Raw genomic sequence first — 20,836 nt, 5'->3', positions numbered from 1 at the left:
TCCAGGTGGGGTCTCACCAGAGCGGAGTAGAGGGGCAGAATCCCCTCCCCCACCCTACTGGCCACGCTACTTTTGATGCATCCCAGGATGTAGTTGGCTTTCTGGGCCGCATCAAGGCTTTGCTCTACTTAGACTATGAGTCATCATGCCTTTTCAAAGACGAATATCATCTTTCCAAATATTTCAGTTTTCATGTAGTTGTTAAGAATATATGAGCCTTATTTTGTATGCCTTGGCTAGCAGTTAACCAGGGTTCTTCACAGACAACATGATATTAGTCCATAGAGGCCAACAAGCCAATGGATCTACTTGGATCCACTGAAATCAAATTTAGCCACAGGAACAAGGTTTTGGGTGACTGCTGTCAGGCTTATTATTTAGGGTAGACAAAAGATGATACACTTGAAGTTATATTCTGACAATGCTTGTGAGATCTCTCCCAGTACCCTCAAGACACAAGCTGTGCCATGGAAATGACGCATGCCTGGGACCATCTTCTAGCACTAAGCTTGGATTCATACTTTAAAACTCTCTTCATCTCCAGAACCAAGCAGCTACATACACCAATTTATGGGGATGATCCCTGGGCTGTAAATTGTTTTGGAGAATGTTGGTCTGATGGGCCAAAAAACTTGTAAGAAACCAAGCAAGCAATTTTATAGTACAGATGATTGAGTCCCCCTGTGTGGAAAAATGCCTGTTCCCAGGTTAATTTGCTAATAAAGACATTTCCAAATAGATTCAGCTGTCAGTATGTTGTCAGAGAGTGGTTTATTAGATGGTGAGAGTGTGCACATGGGCAGTCAGTTAATTTGCTGGAAATCCACACTCCTGCTTGCCTTGCACTGACTTTGTCACGTAACCATTCTTGAAGCGAACTACTGAGAATTTGCTGAGCGCAGCTTCTTCTGCATTTGTGAGCCATCTGCTCGGTCCTAGCACTTGTGTATATTGCTTGCACATGAGATCTGCACCACTTTACTTCGTGCAGTTTTACGAGAACATTATCCGGCTCAGAAGGAGCAGAGATTCCCCATCACCCTCAGCTGTGCAGTCACCCACCAAAGGTTTCGAATTTACTCACAGTGCCATTGAGAGACTTTAAGGCTATAACCTATATACGGCAAATTCTTGAAGTCTTTTCACCACAGTATGGAAATTGTACTTCAAAGCAAAATGCTGTGTTTTAGCCAAGAATTGTTGTAAATCTGTTGTTTAGTGAAGGCCTCTCCAAAACCATGTTCTTTGACCAACACTTGGCAAGTAGCCTTTGGTTTGGAAAAAAACATTGCAGTTCGTGAACCAGTTCTAGTATACAGCAATATGCGATGAGCAATGGCCATGAGACAGGCGACTACCATGTCTCTTATGTCCAGTGATTTTCAGGGAGGGCAATGAAGAGGAATTGCAATATTCCCTGAGGCTCTTTTGCAGCAAAAAGAAGAGGTTTGGCAGAGCAACTGCCTCAAGCTATAACATGTTCCTCTTCATCATGACTGTTTTCATACTACTGTTTTTCAAACCGATGATAAGGACTGGCACTGAAGAAGCTGGAGGAAGTTGACAATCTGAATGAATGACAATACTAAAAAACACATTGAGAATTGTGAAGAGAAGATTTTTGTGCAGGAACATCCATATCTCCTATCCTTTGGCAGGACTTAGCATGTGTTTGCCTTCCACGACGACAAAGTCCTGTTTCAAAGGATGATTCTTCCAGAAACTTTCACATCAAATTTATTTGAGTGCAAAGCTTGCAGAATATGAATTCTGACTGAAAAATCTTGCAGTTCTTGTATTTATCCTTAAAAGCGGTGCTGGATGAGAGCACTTTGCCAGCACAGGTTATTTCAAACACATACGACACAACTCTTATTGCTAGTTACTTACAAGTCTATACAAATTTTTATTTCACTTTGAAAATGTGTTTATTCCATTTAGAATGGACTACACATGTCCCAGTGTTCCTGCGTCTTCATCTCTAATCCTTTACTTGCCATGCACATTGCTTAGCAAAAGTTCAGGAGTGGCCCTTTTGTTTACCCAGATGTCCTCCCGTACCTTAGGGTTACCTTGATTTAATGCCAACACCCTCTTTAAATGCAAAAGATACCGGGCATAACATACCTCATCATTACAGCACTGTTACTGTACCGTGCCTCACAGCCCCAGCCCTATTTCTCCACAGATCCGTCTCCTCACTACCTGAAAATCAATATACAAAAGTACAAGCACAAACTCAAATCCGGCGTTCAGCAAAAGGCCGCTGGAGTTCATGTACCTCTCCTTAGTGAAAGTAAAGCCAAACTGCAAGAAAACAGGGCGCAAAGGGAGAAACCCAGCAGTTCTCCCACTGCACGGCCTTATTACAGGGACCTTCACAATATATCCTAATGCTACACCAGGAAAGCCCAAATTCTGTAGGCAAATGCTGAAGGGAACCCCACGGCACTCTGGTACTTCAGGAGACTATTGACATCCTGGGGCTGAGGAGCAATATCATGGAATGATAGAATCATAGAATCTTCATGGTTGGAAAGGACCTTTGAGATCATCGAGTCCAACCACACACACACACAAATAAAAAAAAAAAAAACCCAACAAAAAACCAACCTACAATCTCTGCCCTTCAGAGCATGCCCTGAAGTGCCACATCTAGACGTTTCTTAAACACTTCTAGGGATGGTGACTCAACCCCCTCCCTGGGCAGCCTGACCACTCTTGCAGTAAAATAATTCTTCCTAATATCTAATCTAAACCTCCCCTGACGCAACTTCACACCATTTCCTCTGGTCCTGTCATTATTCACCTGGGAGAAGAGGCCAACACCCACCTCTCCCCACCCTCCTTCCAGGTAGTTGTGGAGGGCAATGAGGTCTCCCCTCAGCCTCCTCTTCTCCAAGCTAAACATGCCCAGCTCCCTCAGCCTCTCCTCAGATGACCTGCTCTCCAGACCCCTCACCAGCCTGGTAGCTCTGCTCTGGACACGCTCCAGCACCTCAGTGTCCCTCTTGTACAGAGGGACAATATGTCAAAGAAGAGACAATTCCCTCAAAAAGGCACAGATCCCATGCTTCGACCTCAATTGCAGAGGCCAAAGGTGAACATGTAGTGAAGTGAAGAAGATATTTAATTCAGAATCTCTTTTTTAAATTTACTAACTGGTTCTATTGATTTTCTCCTCCAACTGAAATTTTACAAGGATAGAATTATCTTGAAAGAAAAGGTCATGAGGGACATGAGAGATAACAGAAAGGCACTCCAACGGGAAACTGGTGCTTGGCAGTTAAGTCCTAAGCCAAAAAGTCTTACATGATAAACAAAACACTTAGCAAAGCTAAACAAATAGGGCTTGTCCCTTCCCTTCCCCAGAGCCTGGCAGTGACTTTATCTCATTAAAGTACTGGATGTTCTTATCCAATATTTACAGTCCTGGTTTTAGGTTACTTTAACAGTTGTTATAGTCCCAGACAAGTAGTCAATGAAAGATGCGTATATTTTAACTTGCGTGAAGTATCAACTGGGATTCTTATGTTGTCACCAAGACACCTCCCTTAATCCCCAGGAATCACCGACAAAGCTTTTGCGAGATCTTGTCCTTCTCACTCCCATGCAATTTTTGTGCCATGCACAGGACAGGTTTTCTTGGCTTGGTGCTTCGTCTGTCTCCAGCTCAGACTCTTTAATTAAAGAATATTTAAATTTGTGCAAAAAAAAAATCCACTGCACAAGTAGATATAACCTCCCAACTGAAGACGATTTCTTCTCCTTCGGGAGTACCTCCTCAGAAAAATAATGATTTCAGGAACAATGCCAGCTCCACCCAGAAAAAGATTTTTTTTTAAAGCATGTTTTAAAGTAATAGTTGTTTTCACTGTTCTTGTATATTTGCTGCTTTGTTTTGCTTCGCCCGAATTCTTAGTATGCAATTCAGCCAATCTAACGAGGTCATCTCAGCTCAGGTAAAAAGGATTTCCTGCTTTCAAAGGCACCACCTCTTGCCACTGCCTACAGAGAGTTATACCCGTATATTTAGACGTATAACCTCCATTCCGAGGCCAAACCAATTAAGGTGCAAATTATGTGGACTGAATCTCACCCTGCAGCTTCTTTTGGCCCGTGGATAATGCACGACTGTAGGTTACAGTCATCTAGGCTGACCTCTGCTCCTAGCTCAGCTCACAGAAGACCGGGAACGAAACAAAATCAGCGGACCCTCACTCGCAGGTGGCTGGGGTAATAGCAAGTTGGGTAGAATATTAATAAAATATCTGGGTTTAATTTTGTATTCCCACGGATCCTTGTTGCATTAGAGTCCATGAAGCTGGTTTATTCAATCATAACCACTCAGGTTTCGTGTTATGAGCAAGTACCACCCAAAGCAAGGCTGGCAGTAAAAAGTCCCATAGCTGGCAGCTCCATCCACAGGGACATCCATGTGTCCAAACTGTAGAACGGATAATTTCCAGGAATGAATAAATTTGTAAAAATAACAATTATCACAAACAATGCAAAAATACAGAGCTACATGTTTATTGATAATTTGTACACCAATAAAAGCTCATTGTCCCCCTCTATTTTCATATGTTCCAATTTCTAGTTACCGCTTGCCATTTTCTGACCCACTCTTGCTCTAGGTGGGTATCCTACCCCATCTTCTACAGCAAAGATAACAAAACCGAACAAGAATAGGGCCTTGACTGGGTCTAAATTCTCTCCAAGAGAATGAAACCAGACAATGCTTTCCATTATAACTCGAGCCTGACAGCGTAAATCCGGACGACCTCATGGTGTGATGTAAGCTTTGGATTCCTCACTTAAGCTCTGTGTTCACTCACAAGTGTCCTACGAGGTCTTGGGTCAGTCACTAAAGCCTTTGTTCAGATCAGGTGGGCTTTGCAATCTGTAAACAAAGTCCCAGCAGTGCCACGGACGGCTGGGCACCATCCCACAAGGATGGGACTCCTCGGGGGGCTTCTGTGTTGTTTAGACATGGACATTAGATGTCTCGTTCTCACCAAACACACGTACTGGGATGGCAAACGGAGACACTGAACTGTAGCCAGACACGGGGTTAGGGAGCACTGTACACACAGACATCTTCTTTCTGATGCAATGGGGACTATTAGCTATCTCCCTATTCCAGGGGAGGGCTGTGAAGGTGTGGTCTTCAAAATAAAGAGGCGCTACTCCGAAGACCATCTAAACCTCTCAGATTGGTTGTTCTTGTTGCAAACTCAGGTATCAACTCACGAAGTACAATCTTGACCTCAAATAACACCTCCATTTTTGAACGCTTTATACACCCTGTGTTATGAGCAAAGATTAACAGTCTAAAAGGGCTCTCTAATTCCTCACCTAATGAGACTCTATACAGAAAAGCAGCTGGAGCTCCTGTTCATAAACACCTTGCTATAATTACAAGATAAGAAAAAGAATTAGGCTTTTTAATCACAATAAATTACCAAGCAGAAAATGTAATAAAATCTAACAAGGTCTCTCTATATTGCATTGTGTTAATACAAACCTTGTATATTCCGATCTATTGCAAAATGCCAGGCGTGCAACTAATTAAGGGAAGAGTGTTTTTCTCAGGTTAAGCGGAGCACCCACCTTTCTGCAATTATTATACCTTTGGAAAGTCTGCCCTGATTGTGTTCCCATTCAAAGATGGGAAGAGAAATCAAGTCAGCATTATAGTGAGTTTTGTGTGATCGCTCTCAAGTGCCTTTCGCAAATAGTCAAATTGGCCAGGTAAAAGGGCTCCAAATAAACAAACAGTGCTTTGCACAACCGTCGTGCCTCTCATCCAGTGATTCTAGTGCATTTGATAAATATTACTTAACTGCCATACTGCTGCTTTGAAGTAGGCAAGGGATATATTTAAGTATCACTTTGTTTGCTACTGAAATGCGTTCTCCCTTTCCGCTCTTGAGCAGGATGCAGCAGCTGTTTCACAACACACATGAATATTAAACGAGAGTTTTAGAGAAGAAGTAAGGAATACTTAATCCAAAGAAACCTCAGAGGGATTTACATGGGTAGAAAGCAATTACTTAAAGCAACAGCCCTCAAACTCCGTGGGTGACTTTGTTCTCCTTCAGCCACCTCCATTTTAAATTTAAATTTGCTGTGGCTATTAATAATATTGGAGGATCTTGCAGGCAGCCTCTCACCTCCGAGCTGCAGAGAAGGGAACACTAGCACAAAATAAGGGCCAGAATTAGTAGCATTTTGCTTTTATTCTGGCTAAATGAGCCAGGGGACTTAAGTGATCACAGCACAGTAAGATTTTGGCTTTATACTGCCAAAAGAGGATATGAACAGCTGGTTGGAGTTCAGAGGATTCAGTAATTAAGCCCTCAAATACCTATTCCTCCCACCCAAACACTGTCTAACTGATGAGACCTTATTTTCAACACATCCCACCCAGTTCGGAGCACCGTACTCGAGAGCAACGCTCATCGGCTGGCTCAGGGTTTCTGCCCCATTTCTCTTGGTGGTGGCACCAATGGGTGGTCCGCGGCAGGGTACGTCTCCTGCCAGCACAGAGAATTCACCGCCTGGAAATCACAGCTTTGGGGGAAACTGTGGTTTGCACACTGTCATCCCAGCCTCACGTCCTGCACTACAGGGAAACCTTCTGATGGTGCATCATCTACTTGACATCTAGCTGTCTCAGCATGAAGAGTACGTTCTGGCTTGGGCAGAAGAAAACTATTAGAGAAGATTCAGATTCGTAACGGGACAAAATTCACCAAGCAGCCGTTCAAAAACTGCAACAGGGATGTTGCTGTCTGCGCAGCAGGAACCAAACAGAACGAGCAGACAGCCTTCCTTTACCACGAAACATCACCAGTCGTTTCTTGTTGTGACAAAAAGGGAGGGCATTTAATCAAGATTGGCATTAGTTTGGTACCAAACTGCACCTACAAATTTCTTTACTATTTCAATAGTATCTGTTGGAATGGGTGGAGGCATTTAGCCAAGGAAATCTCCAGCATTATCCCTGTAAATATGTCACTCATACACACTTTGTGTATTTCAAATAAAATTTTTAAGGCTTTTCCTAAAGTATATTTGACAAATCTAACCTAGGCTATCCAAATTATTTGCTTAGTTTTACACCAAATCTACGTCAGCGCTTCCAGTTTCAGTATTAGGAATATATTAACAGCTTAACTTGTACATTGTTATTAACCAGAAACAATTCAAGCCAAACATTCATCTTCACTGAAAACATCACATCTTTATTTTCCATCAAATTAAGAAATGAGGTCACCAGATGGCCCTTTTAGGATCATCCAGTTGGGCTTCTTGGGTTTTTGTGTGCTTTACCACAAAGCTAAAAATCCTCAGCACTGCTGGCACATCCCATGAATCATTTGCCCAGCACTGGCACTCTCACCGCAAAAAAACGAATTACACAAACACAGAATGCTTCCCTGAATCAGGTCTCCCATATTCACAACGCAGGACGGCAGAGCTGGGACCACACGTTATGAGTGATGCACCATGGAGCAGCCGTAGAGGGACTTTCCATTTGGCATACGTTAATGAATCCGTTCCCCTAAAAATAATTTATTTCTTAGAAAGGTCAAGTGTCTTTTACTGAACAATTAATTTCGGAGCCAGGTATTCAACCTGACAGACGGGCACTATGGTAACATTAATCATCATTTTATATAGTTAAAACTTGACCCAGCAGAATATTAGCATCTTTCTCCTCTTCAGTGGTGAGGAACAGGAACAGACCTTTGAATGGCTGATTTGAAAGACCATACCAAGCAGTACGTTGCTTGACCTGACAATAACTCTCTCTAGGGCCAGGACTCCTACATTTCTGCAGAGGGCTTCCCAAAAGAGAAAGCAAATCTTAGATGTTTTCCCAATTCCTTTAAGCCTCTGAGCACAAACCCATTCCACATCCCGCCCTTGCATTGAAGAGATTTGTATTTCTTTTAGACATCCTGCACTAAACCGTAGTCTGAGCACGTGGTAGGCACCTGGATGAGGTTTGGTGTGGTGCATTCACTTCACCTCACCTCACCTCAGACCTTGGAGGCTGATCCATAGGTAGAGAGCGTACACCCTACTGCAATACGGATCTTAAAAGGGCTTACTCGTTTCTCCGTTAACAAATCCTCCATGCCGGCTTCCTGGACATATTTATCTTTACCTAAAACTAAGCGAATATTTGGACAGCTAATGAATTAGCCCAAACAAATGTCGCTGAGAGATGTCGTGCTCCTGCTTGCTTTGGCATCACGGACTAGTTGGAACTTTTTGAGCAATTCCAAAAGATAGGCAATGGCTGGAAGAGCATTAAAACATCCTGAACTGGAGTTTCAAAACACTGGGAACTCACAGGTATTTGTGGGATAAACTTCATGGAGAAAAAGGGTAGGACCCTTACACCACATAGCAATGTTTTCTCCAATCTCACAAAAGCCCTAGTGATACTTAGAAGTCATTATACCCTTCTGCTAAGCAATCCATAACATTTTGAAACAGAAAACACTACGCTTACTGTGGACAAAATAAAATAATGACAGATAAGTACATTTGAAATCGATGTTACCACAAGATGTCACTCTAAACTTTATTTAGAGAAAGGGACAGACTAACTTCGAAGAGATCAAAGTCACTTCTTTCCAAGTGTATTTGTTTCCTTCCAAATGGTATTTAGAAAACTTAAAACATAAATGAATTGCTTATAAAGAAAACACAACTAAGCGAACATGAGAAGTACAGTCTACCACACCAAACCTCACTGGTAAATCCTCAGAAGGTAATTCCTCAGAATTTCTCCTGCTATCTAACCACTATCTGTTTTGAAAGATACTCCCCCATGACAATTCCTCTTGCTACCTGCAGGTATTTGGGTTCTGGGATGACAGCGAATCTCCTAACAAATTCCCTGCTGAAAATGAGCATTCCTATCTATGACTATATATATGTAATAATATGCAATTATCTCAAGTATGCCTGTGTGTATATATATATGCATGTATATATATACACAATATTGTGAATATATGTGATTTGTATGTAAATACACATATATATAACCACAATTTTGAGCCACATCCCCACCTGTCTGCGGTGGAGGCAGAGGACGGGCCCAGGGAACGCAGCAAGGCAGCGGCAGAGCCAGGATCGGGAAGCGAGTTCTCCAAGCAAAGCCACTCCGACACCATCCGCTCTGACATTTCCGTTATCAGCAGCATATCGAAAATGACGGTGATCCCAGTCCCAGCACCTCCAAGAAGTATGAATCATAAAATCATAGAACGGTTTAGGTTGGAAGGGACCTTAAAGATCATCTAGTCCCACCCCCTGCCCTGGGCAGGGACACCTCCCACCAGCCCAGGCTGCTCCAAGCCCCATCCAGCCTGGCCTTGAACCCCTCCAGGGATGGGGTGCCTTCAAAACACTTATTTTGCAGAAGAAAAGCACCTGATTCATCAAAACAAACTAATCACTGGGACAAAAATCAGATCTAGGAGAAAGGAAACATTACCTTTGTAGTGTCAGTATCCCCATTACCTCAGGCAGTGAAGGCTGGTGTGAAGTGTCCAACAGTTTTGACCTGGCTTTAAAACCTGTGTGTTATCAATATCATCACACAATGGAATTTGAGATGAGAAGCTCTTTTTACTAACCTTCAAAGCTAGGAAATCATCATATGGAATTAACTTCCAAACACTGATGATGCTGTAAAGGTAAGTGCCAAAGTTAGAAAGTGTCACAATTTCAGTATATGGTCACATACCATTTTTCTCCCTGCTCTGAGACTATTCAGTACACCGAAGGGGTCTGCTCCGGGGAAGCTGGCTGAGCAACCTCTGCACCATTTGCCTCAGGAGCTGAAAGGCTGAGCGCCTTAAAAAGATTTCTTGAAGGTTCTTTAGCGTAAGAACACTAAATGCCACCCCAGGAATTAGATCCTACCTCTGACTCCTACAAAGATGGTCGGGAAGTCACGTACGCCGCATTTTTCCAAAATGATCACCCATCAGATGATCCTTATGTTTTATAAGTGCCCAAAATGAGATGCTGGGACAATCTTGCTGGAACAGTGATACTCCCTGTTGCAGCTGGAGCTGTGACCAGGTGTTAAAAATGGTGTATGTGGTGATAAATCAGGTCAGAAGTGCCTCCAATCAGGCCTCTAAAATAGTCAGATATTTTTACCTCTGTTTCTCAGGGCTCCAATACCGCCTCCATAGCACGGAATACAATCACCTCATTACGCAGTAAATAACGATGGGAAAGCAGTGCATTAAACACTCACACATCAGCTAAGTCTTGCCCCTTCTACACACCGAAAGAAGCAGGATTTTTTAAGGAAAATAGTTGTTTGCAGTCAATTAAATAAGAAGTATCACACTGTCTGTGTGTGTACAGGAACTGAACTCAGTTCGCAGCAGCTACCTTAGTTATAGCGCTGCCCTGCCTCTGACCACAGACCTAATTCTCTTCTTTTCACAGTGTTGTGAAATGCCACATCATTTTTGTGTAACATAACATAATGATAATTATCGTAATAGCTATTTTCTATTTCTAATGCCTGGGATTTTATGCAATAGTGCCTCAATCAACTAAATCAGCAGAAATTCAAACCCACACAACTATGAGGACAAAATAGAGACAGGAAAGAACAAGTGAAAGACATAAATTCAGTCTGCTTTGAAAAGAGCTCGCAATTATCGCAGTGGCGGATCAGGGTGAGAGAGCCCAAACACAGGCACAGAAGACGGACCACAGGACAGAATAAACAGAATAAACACACGATGGGAATGAAGAGCACCGTCTGCAGTATTTCTTGTCAAGACACATTTTAATACCCAGCAGAGCTCCAAAGTACAGAATCATACCTGAGCAAACTACATTTAAAAGTTTGAGAGAAATATGATATCCACGGTTACCTGTTACACTGTATATATATATTCATTTATGTAAGTATTATAAATATGTGTGTATGTATATACATAAATATATACACATATATGTATATGCAGGATTAACTAGTTTACTTTCATGCATTTTACTATTCAGTGCTCAATCCCACTTAAATTCCTTAAATCAGTGTTTTTCACTGACACCCATAACACTGGAAGCACAGGGTTAAGAAAGATAGTCCTGGAATTCCAGAAGAGCCACAGGGGTGGTACCAGGCAACAGATTTGGCTCATTTATAGCAGCTTTGAAAACTGTAAGGAATAACACTCCTCAAGGCTAAAACGTTTCCGTGATTTTAAAATTACCACGCAGCTGCTCAAAAGGTTATATTCCCTAAACAAAAATCACATCACAATCTGGCCTAAAATGACTCCGCAGACCAAAACATCAGAGAGGGAGAACAGCTCTGCTATTTCAGAGACAAAAATACGCATTGGGATTACTGATGGAACAGCCTGCTCCAGATTATTTTCTTCCATTTTATTAGTATATATACAAACTACATTAGCCAGATATAAACCCAGTCTTTCTTTATTTAACACCAAAAAAAAAATCATCTATCTCATTGTCCTTTTATATTCCCTCAGCTTGAAAAAGGCAAATGCATTATTCAAAATAAAACCAGATTATCTAAATGCATCTCTTAATAAATTGTCTCTATTTCTCATCACAAACCAATAATAAAGGGCTATCCCTATTTAATGCAAAGAGAAAGAAAAGCTTCACACTGGGACAGCAGCCACACAGCAACAGCTGCTGCAACTGCATTTTATTAATTCTAATTATACATGGAATCCATATGGCCAAGACACTCTTTAAAAAAAAAAAAAAACCACTACAGGAACAAAAGAGGGCTTTTATTCTTTGTTGGATATTGAAAACTAACAAGCTCAACAAATTACCACATTGCTCATATTAAAAACTCATCTTAAAAATGGTTTATTTCCCATGCACTTTGCATTTTGAATGAGAAAAGTCCACAACGCTGCTGAATGCCTTGTCTGAGATGTAAACGCTATATCATTCATTGGTTAAAAGGCAGCAAAACATGAGCAGAGGGTTGCATTAGGATTACAAGTGATTATGTATTACCCAGGTTATACCAGGGCTGTAATCGGTTTCTTCTTGTACACAGATAGGCTGAGAATCCAAACACAGACCTGGGCTGGGATTCTGAATTTTTCAGAGTCCATCAGCATTCATATCCAGCGTTTTTGTGCAACTCGTTAAGGAAAAGGTCAACAGCAAGGCTGAGATTCCAATCAAAATTCCCAAAAATGTGAGAGGTATCAGAGCTTTGCTTTGGGCTTCAGATCTTTTCTGGTAACTCACAAGCTGTTGACAATTAAATTCTTTCAAACAAAAACCGATTTAGGGTATCCACACAAGATTCCCACATCTTCGCACAGACACCTTCTCCCAAGGTGGAAAATAACCAAATTACTTTAATATTACAAAGTTGTTGTAGGAGGTCTGCTCACATCTCCAGGTTGGCCAGCAACAATAGGGAGCACCGTGCCCTGGCTCTATCTGCTCCTCACCTCTAACCAGTCCGGCATCACTGCAACACCCCGTAACTCCCAAAGGCAAAAGCAATTCTGAGATTTTCAGAAATGCAGAAATAGAATCATAGAATCACAGAATGGTTCAGGTTGGAAGGGACCTTAAAGATCATCTAGTTCCAGCCCCCCTGCCCTGGGCAGGGACACCTCCCACCAGGCTGCTCCAAGCCCCGTCCAGCCTGGCCTTGAACCCCTCCAGGGATGGGGCAGCCACAGCTTCTCTGGGCAACCTGGGCCAGGGGCTCACCACCCTCACAGCAAAGAATTTCTTTCTAATATCCAATCTAAATCTACCCTCCTTCAGTTTGAAACCGTTACACCTCGTCCTATCACTCCACTCCCTGATCCAGAGTCCCTCCCCATCTTTCCTGTAGGCCCTCTTTAGGGACTGGAACGCCGCTATAAGGTCTCCTCGGAGCCTTCTCTTCTCCAGGCTGAACACCCCCAACTCTCTCAGCCTGTCCTCACAGCAGAGGGGCTCCAGCCCTTTGATCATCTTCGTGGCCTCCTCTGGACCCGTTCCAACAGGTCCATGTCCATCTTGTGCTGAGGACTCCAGAGCTGGACGCAGTACTCCAGGTGGGGTCTCACCAGAGTGGTGTAGAGGGGCAGAATCACCTCCCCTCTCCGTCACAGACACAACTAAGAAAGACTGGGGAACATTTCAGGCCTCAATGAAACTCCCCTCTCTGGGTGTCTTCAGCCTGATTTCCCTCTGGTAATGTGATGTCTGTCTATCCTTCTCCTGCACGTGCATCTGTCTGCCAGCTCTCACCAACTAAGTTTGAACCCTCTGCCCAATGTCAACGCAACTCAACAGAGGTGAAGAAGCCTCAGCTCCTCCAAAGGATCTGCAGGTACCATGGGGTGGGGAGAGTTAGAAGAGCTGGAGAGAAATGAAGTTACTGCAGGAGAAATTGCACTGCCATGGGAGTCAAAACAGCCGTGGGCCAAAATCCACAGGAAACCAGCCCCATTAGATCTGCCACTTTTGGGGAACAAATGGTTCACTCTGTGCAACCAGACTTTCGCTGGAGAACTGAGAGGGTTAGCTCCTCCAGCTGGCCACGGTTCCGCCCCCAGCTCGTCGAAAAAAAAGAAAAAGATCAAACAGCTTCAAACCATCCCAAAGATCTAGCACTGCTACCTTTAGCTATTTTGAGAGAAAGCTCAAATTTGCTTACTAAGAGAATTGGACTTCAAGAATAAAAGCAGCTGCAGCTGTCTTCAGGCAAAACAAAAGCTGCCCTTGAATTTAAATTTCAGTTCTGCTGTAATTTATGCCGCAACAAAGAAAGATGCCAGTTTGGGAAAGTAGGACTCTGTGCAGAGTAATAACAGGCTTCCCCATTGTCAGAGATGTCATTTGAGCGCTTCTCAAATGTGACAGAGCACTGAAGGGTTTCTGCACATTTCTTCTGCTTCTCGACATTTGTAACAGTCAGGGAGGGTTTCAATATTTTTTGATACGGCTATAGAAGAATTTTTATTTCTCAGTCCAGGAAGGTCTGAATATAAATCTCCGGAAGAATCACTGCAACGCATGACCCAAGGCAGGAGAAGTCAACGGGATTTTTTCCTATTGACTTTGTGAATGCTGGACTCAGGCCCTCAGCAGGAGGATTGCCTGATGTCCCTGGGCCGGCCGCAGGCTTGGCTGCACGGGATTAACTCCTGAGGAATTCAGTGTCGCTACAGGAGGTGGAATAGCCTGACATGAGCAGAAACCAGCTCACTGGGATTAAGCCTAGAGAACAATGACATAGGAGATCGGTCACCCTACATTCAGGAGCGCTGTAAGCAGCTAAGCGCGCCAAACACATAAGCAGGCTAAAAACATCTACCGAGAGTGAGCTTGGCCAGTATGAATAGATGACACCTGGTTGTGCTTTCCTATTGAAAAGTTTCCCAGTACAGCAATTCATTTAACATCCTTTTGGTCCCTGATACATTAAGAGCACCAAGTGCTGAAACACGGTCCCTCCTGTGGATTGAGAAACATTAGCGAGGGCCACCACCGCCTTAGAAAGCTGATTGCCAAGCACATCCCGCATTTTGATACCCTCAACTCTAGCAGCTTTATCAGGAGCCGTGTGAAAATTGTCATCGCCTTGTTTTGCGTGGTCCCGAGAATGTCAATTCTCATGTTCACTCAAAGGAAGAAGTACAAAAGGCGTCTCGGTGGTTGTGGAGAACAGGCTGAAAGTACTTCTTAAAGACAGATCATAGAGGCAGACAACAACAACCTGTGGTATTTTATAGATCATTTTGATGCCTTTTGTGCAAATACCATAAGCTTTTTACCACTGAAGGCCAGCGCTACCATGTGTGACTAGCACTGGATTTTTGAGGTGTTGCATGATCCTGACTTTTCCTCTGACATCTATAATCGTTCTTCAACACCTACTTTGGAGCAGGCTCCATCCCCAGCCCAGGACTGTGTTGCAGGTCTCCTGCTTTTCTCACCGTTCATCCTGCTGTTCACACATCTTCCCCCAGGCCCGACCCACCTCCTTCCCTCTAGTCTCCAGTTTCCTTCTGTTACTATTTAAAGGGTTTCTCCTTAAACACAACATGCCTAAACAAATTCCTTGCCTTTCCATTAATTGCCTCTACATTCTCCTCTCTATATAGTCAACAGCATAATTATTCTTCTCAGCATTAAAGCCTACAAATAGGCGGACTTTTTATCATTATTCTTAGCTGACATGCATGGATGGCTACATCTATCAAAATCGTTCTGATCTTTCATTCTTAGCGTTTTCCTTTTGCGACAGTGGCATGTTTCAACATCCCATCATTATTCCTATGGCAGGTTCCTCTCCAGCTTCTTCCATATCTAAACTATCCTGAAATTTAACCATTGCCCTAAGTGCAAGGGGAGTTTCAGTCCCACCTCACCGCTTTGTAGACACCAAAGTCAATCCAACTAAGACAAAGCCAAAGGAAATCAAGTTCTTGACTTGCTTCACGCTTACTCTACAAAATGTTTGCGTTTTGGCTAGTCTATTTTTTAATAGATACGTACATCCTAAAATAATTCAAGCAAAGGGGGGACTTGCTTTGGCTCTCTTAAATGGGTATATTTTATGTCCTCCTTATATACCCTATCTGCCCTATAGCACCCCCCAGTAACACTGAGGATTGCAAGGTATGACTAGATTGCTGGAAGTCTGGGTACTAACATAACACCATTGAGTTACACTGCCACTTGATTTCTACAAACTTTTAATAGAAAAATAGTATGTGATCGCAGAAGAATAACTCGATTTCCTTTTTGACTTGGTTTAAAAGTCATTATCGTTCTTTTAAAATGGATTCTTTTAACAGGGCTTATTTAAAATTGAGCTGAATGAGGTATAGAGCCTAAAAAAACTCTCTTACTAAGAACACAAAATTATATCCTAAGTCTCTAAATACAGGCTGTGTCACAGATGACCAGTAAATTCTGTAATCCTTATAGTAATGTTTACTACAGCAATTTTTAAGACAGGCAGTTTTAAAACATCCACATTATTCTGCGAAATGTTACAATACCATTTAAAAAAAAAAAAAAGGTGGTGGTGATGCAGGTTTTAGTTGAAAACATGCCATTTTAAAATCGAGGCAAAGTTACACAAGCGTAAGAAAAAAACATAAGACATGGTTTCAAAGTCCTCAGGAAATACGTCATCCACTACAGATGGGTTTATCCGAATTTTCAAAAAAACTATTGGGATTAGTTTTTACCTAATACTGCATAAGATGATTACAGCTATTTGTGGCCCTTTAATTCCTGCTAGAAAGAAAATTATGTTTTATAGAGATGTATCTACAAAAAAAACCCAACAAACCCAACCCCGACATAAACCTCTTTCATCCATTCTCATTCTGCAGAACGGCCTTTTAGGCTGTAAAATCATGCACTTTTCTTAATGAAATGAAGGCTAGACAAATGTACAGTAGAGGTTTTTAGAAATAAATTGTACTAAACTATGTATTGCACTATAAAAACTGATTAAGCTTCATAAAGAACAGAACTGAAAAAAAAAAGTGTTTAGTAGTTTTGACATGTCTATATGACTGTTATTACTCTCTTTTATGGTTTTCCTTTTTTATCTCTGCACAGTGCCTCCAAGATGCTCCATTAGGAGACAATCCCAACAAATGAGGCCTATGGATTTCCGCAGGTTTCATTTCCTTTTCCTTGCAGGGTTTTAAAAACATGAAAAGTTCACATCAGAACAACACGTGCTCCAATTTGAGAGGACCCTGTGATTTTAATAGCATCTAGCTGTGGGTGACCCTACAAAATGCGAAAATCCTTACGAGCTCATAACAACAGTACCATAATTCCTCACCACGCACAGAAGGATTGGTACAATCCTTTTCGTGAAGTTAGAATTAACGTAAGAGTAATGTTGATATCTAAATATGAGTTCTTTCCCTTGCACGCTCCTTCTGAAGAGTTTCTCCTCCTCCCTCCTCTTTGGGCTGGGTTTTCAAAGCATTGTGTTTGGGCCACTGGAGTGTCAATGGGACTCCAGAGACAGCGGCTCCACATGTCGCTTTGAAAATGTGCCTCTCGGCAACTAACTCAGCTGTAACTGAACACGACGACTCCAGCAACAAGAACAGCCCGAAGGGAGAAGGAGAGGCTTTTGAACCCAAATTAAAATGCAAAAGGACAATCGTTCAACAATCCCTCTGCAAATCACTTACAGAACTTTTACTTCCATATTTGCCGTCACTTCTTGCATGTGTAGAATATCCATATGAAAAATATTGAATCCTCATTTTTCTCACATTACTCCCCCGTTCAAGAAGTCAACAGTTAATATTTATGAAACACGTTGAAGATAAAAACAATCGCGCATGCATTGAGAGCCCAAGTTCAAAGACGGCCGGTTGAATCAAACCACACAAGTATAAATTTGAGAACAAAAGGAACTAGACAACACTAGATCTGAAAAGTGCCTCCAGTTATAATTATTTTTCTTTATCTGCTTTTGTTATACTCAATTTAAGACATCCTACATATTTTCAAAGCATTCTGGAAGTTAACAAGAATTGAACATACATTAAAGGACAGGGATGGTTACAACAGATGAATGTATTTGTAAAGGAATCAAATTCTACTGAAGCTGTGGGACCTACAAGAACTGAATTTGGCACGTAAAATTCTGTTAACTTTACGCCTGGTAGGAAGGTGCATTTCTGCATCCAGGTTAATGATTCTGTACAAAAATCACATTTTTCATTAGCAGTTACAGCCTAAATAGTCAAAAGGTCAATCAATTCTCGATAAAACTAATGTTTGACAGCTGGAAATGAGATCAAGTTCTGGAAAGCGATGAACACTCGGACTCTGAAAATCAAGTCTAATTAAGATTAGGCACTAAAAAATGGACGCTTTCAAGACCATTAGACATTCTGTAAATATAAAAGACAAAGGAGCATTACCAGTACAGAACTTAAAAAGAGACCAGAAGCTCTGCTTTAGGTATTTCTTTTTGTGGTGGTGTGATTTATAGGTGAATGGAAGAAACCATGACGGGGAGCTAAAACAGATGGCATGGAAGTGGGTTTTTTTGGAAATACTGATCATGCAAGAACGTCGTTATTGATTGTGTAATAACATCATCTACCACACTTAAAATACTAATGAGAGGTCACTCTTTTGTATTGTTCCAGAATCTAGACCAACCAAGTAGCAAACCAAATGTAATACTGAGAGACTTTGAACACATCTTGCAATTCCCAAATCTCTTTTATAAAAAGAAGCATTTAAGAACAAGGAAAAGACATCCACGGCCTACAATTTAAAATGCTATCTAACTTCCGTAACATCACACTCCCCAATGTGTTATTGTGGCAATCAAAAGATTACATTTATTCTTTGGATTCAACCTTAAAGAAGCTACAATCACTTTTTCATTTCTGGCATATGTAATACATCAACAAATATTGCAGTGTAGCCACACACAAAGCCCACATGTTGTTAGAACACTTTGAAGGATTACTTCAAAGTACTGCAGAAGCAAATGTACAGCTAATGTCGCTTCTGTGACTTGTGTATTTCTTCAGCACACACTTCTATATCCATAGGTACCTCCATAAAAATAACACAGAAACGCCCCACCTTTTTTTCATTCTTTAGTTCACATCTATGTCTAACCATTTGGTAAATACCATTCATTTATGACTCTATTTCCTTTTTAAAAGAATACACCGCAATTAAAAATTACGTAAGCTTTGAAAAATAAAGCTAATCACTTTAAAGAAGCTGAGAGAAATTACAAGTAAAATAGCATTGACATTAATTACTTCCATTTGCAGGAAATGTTAGTGATTGGTAACATACATTTTTCATAAATGCTACAGAAATTACTGAAACTCTTCCCGGACCTCCATCGTCTTCACAGTGATAGTGCAGTATTGATGTGCCTCTATTTTTATGATCTATAACCAAAATTTTTCCCTAACTGCTACTAATTGTAGCTCCGCAATGCGCACGATTGGTACTCTGGCTTCAAACAACCATTACTTGAAGGTACGCGTGCGTCCACAAACATCATTCGTGTTAAGAAACGTGCCCTTCAGACTAGTTCTGCACAAAATGTACAGATGTTTGTGAAGGAATAAAACACCAAGGGGCCAGATGCAATGTGAGCAAGCGGGCCGAGGGAGGCAGAGCGAAGGTGATGCACGGTTACTGCCACCACTTCCCCAAGCACTGCACGGCACAAGGGACAACTGGGATGCCACAGCACACGGGTACACTCATGACCTTGAAAGCATTATATATAATAATTTATGGGCGTTATTTTATAAAAAGTTCCAAAACACCAAGTGCTTGATGTTGACAGATACCATCATTTACGAGGTGAAAAAGGGTCTTTCAAATACATGGAAGAAAGACTGAGTAATACGCCAGCACGTCTATTTGAACACTGCCGTATCACATGGATGGGAATGTTCTGCCAAAGCTTCACTGTGTCCTTCAGCACTTTTCTTGACTAATTTATGAGTTTCTTTGGCTGACGCTTTTCACAAAAACATAATGCAAAAGACACAAAGATTTTAGATGCTACTTTGTGTCAGTGAAATCAATGAAACTTTGGCCATTTACCTGCGTGGAGATGGCTTCATCTTCGACTTTGCAAAACCAGTTATATCTTACTCTGGTTCAGTAATTTCCATTAAAAAAAGGAAAGCAGCAAGGTTTAGGAATAAACCATTCAATGCCTTATCTTGCATGAGCTTTTTGTTACTCTTTCCTTCACTACAAATAAGCAAATACCTTTGAAATATCAGGACAACGAGTTTCCCCATAGAGAACCTAGAAGGATCATCTCAACTGTTCCGTTGTAAACACAAATTAAATAGTGACCAATAAGAAAGTTACCAGGTCTGACCTTGCTCTGGCCTTCAAACGCATACATCCAGTATTAAATTTTAGTACCTACCTAGAAGTGCCTCAAACAAGCTGCTCTTAAAGATTCCCATCACCTTTCTGATGGCTTTTTTCAGTTGTTGCTCTTCTGGTTTCTTTAGTTTTTTACAATATTCTTCCAGCAGCACTAAAGCTCGGTCAGTATCTAAAAATGAACAAGTACAAAAAAAAAAAAAAAGTCTTTTATTGGCTCTGGAAAGTATTTAAATGCTCAGATATTAACTCTGTGTTTCTAAAGGCATTGGTCACATGTGTAAGGAACATTGACACCAAATGTTGTTCATTCTGTCGTTAGCTGCACGCCATAGGCAACATGGGCAAAACGGAGAGATTAACCCAACACCACAACAGAAAGATTACTGCATATCTGAGATCTCCCTGCAAAGGGAAAACCATCTTTTGAGTGGCATCTACACCAAGTGTTTAACTTTCATTTATCCAAAACCAGCTGGAAGCTGTAAGTTTTGGACCAAATTACCGTTTGCAACAGCTACAAAATTATAGACAACAACCATTATGGATACCCATGCAGGAAAACTGGCCTTAAAACATATTCGGAGAAGACATGAAAGTGTTTGCTTGGCATCGGCAGCACTCAGTTCTCTGTTCTCTGAATAGCAAATGTGTATCTGAAAGGCAGGTGTCCAAGAGGGTGGTTGGTTTTGGTTTTTTTCTGTTCCCTCACTACACAAAATTGCTATCTACTTCTTCAGTAAAAATGAGACTTGGATAGCAGACTTTCATTCATGTCTTGGCTCAAATGTAGCAATCCAGCCTTTCACTAAGAGTCCAGAGAAAGAGAGCTCTGTTTCTCCTGCTGCCATTATCTTTGTGCAGTCATTTGCCAAGAGCATGAGTGACATACGAAATTGTA

General features: G+C 41.6%; 1 protein-coding gene across 17 annotated transcripts in view; it reads right to left on the bottom strand.

Annotated features, from left to right (window-relative positions):
- Positions 1-20,836, bottom strand: part of DLG2 (discs large MAGUK scaffold protein 2) — a 1,061,709-nt gene that overhangs the window by 1,021,408 nt on the left and 19,465 nt on the right. For all 17 annotated transcript variants that reach the window (XM_074572424.1, XM_074572415.1, XM_074572416.1 and 14 more), the window contains one exon: positions 19,976-20,107. In XM_074572424.1, coding sequence (XP_074428525.1) covers positions 19,976-20,107 — 132 coding nt within the window. The remainder of the gene's footprint in view (positions 1-19,975; positions 20,108-20,836) is intronic.

The sequence above is a fragment of the Larus michahellis genome, chromosome 1, assembly GCF_964199755.1.
Source record: "Larus michahellis chromosome 1, bLarMic1.1, whole genome shotgun sequence".
NCBI lineage: Eukaryota > Metazoa > Chordata > Aves > Charadriiformes > Laridae > Larus > Larus michahellis.
This window is presented reverse-complemented; position numbering and strand designations above follow the sequence as displayed.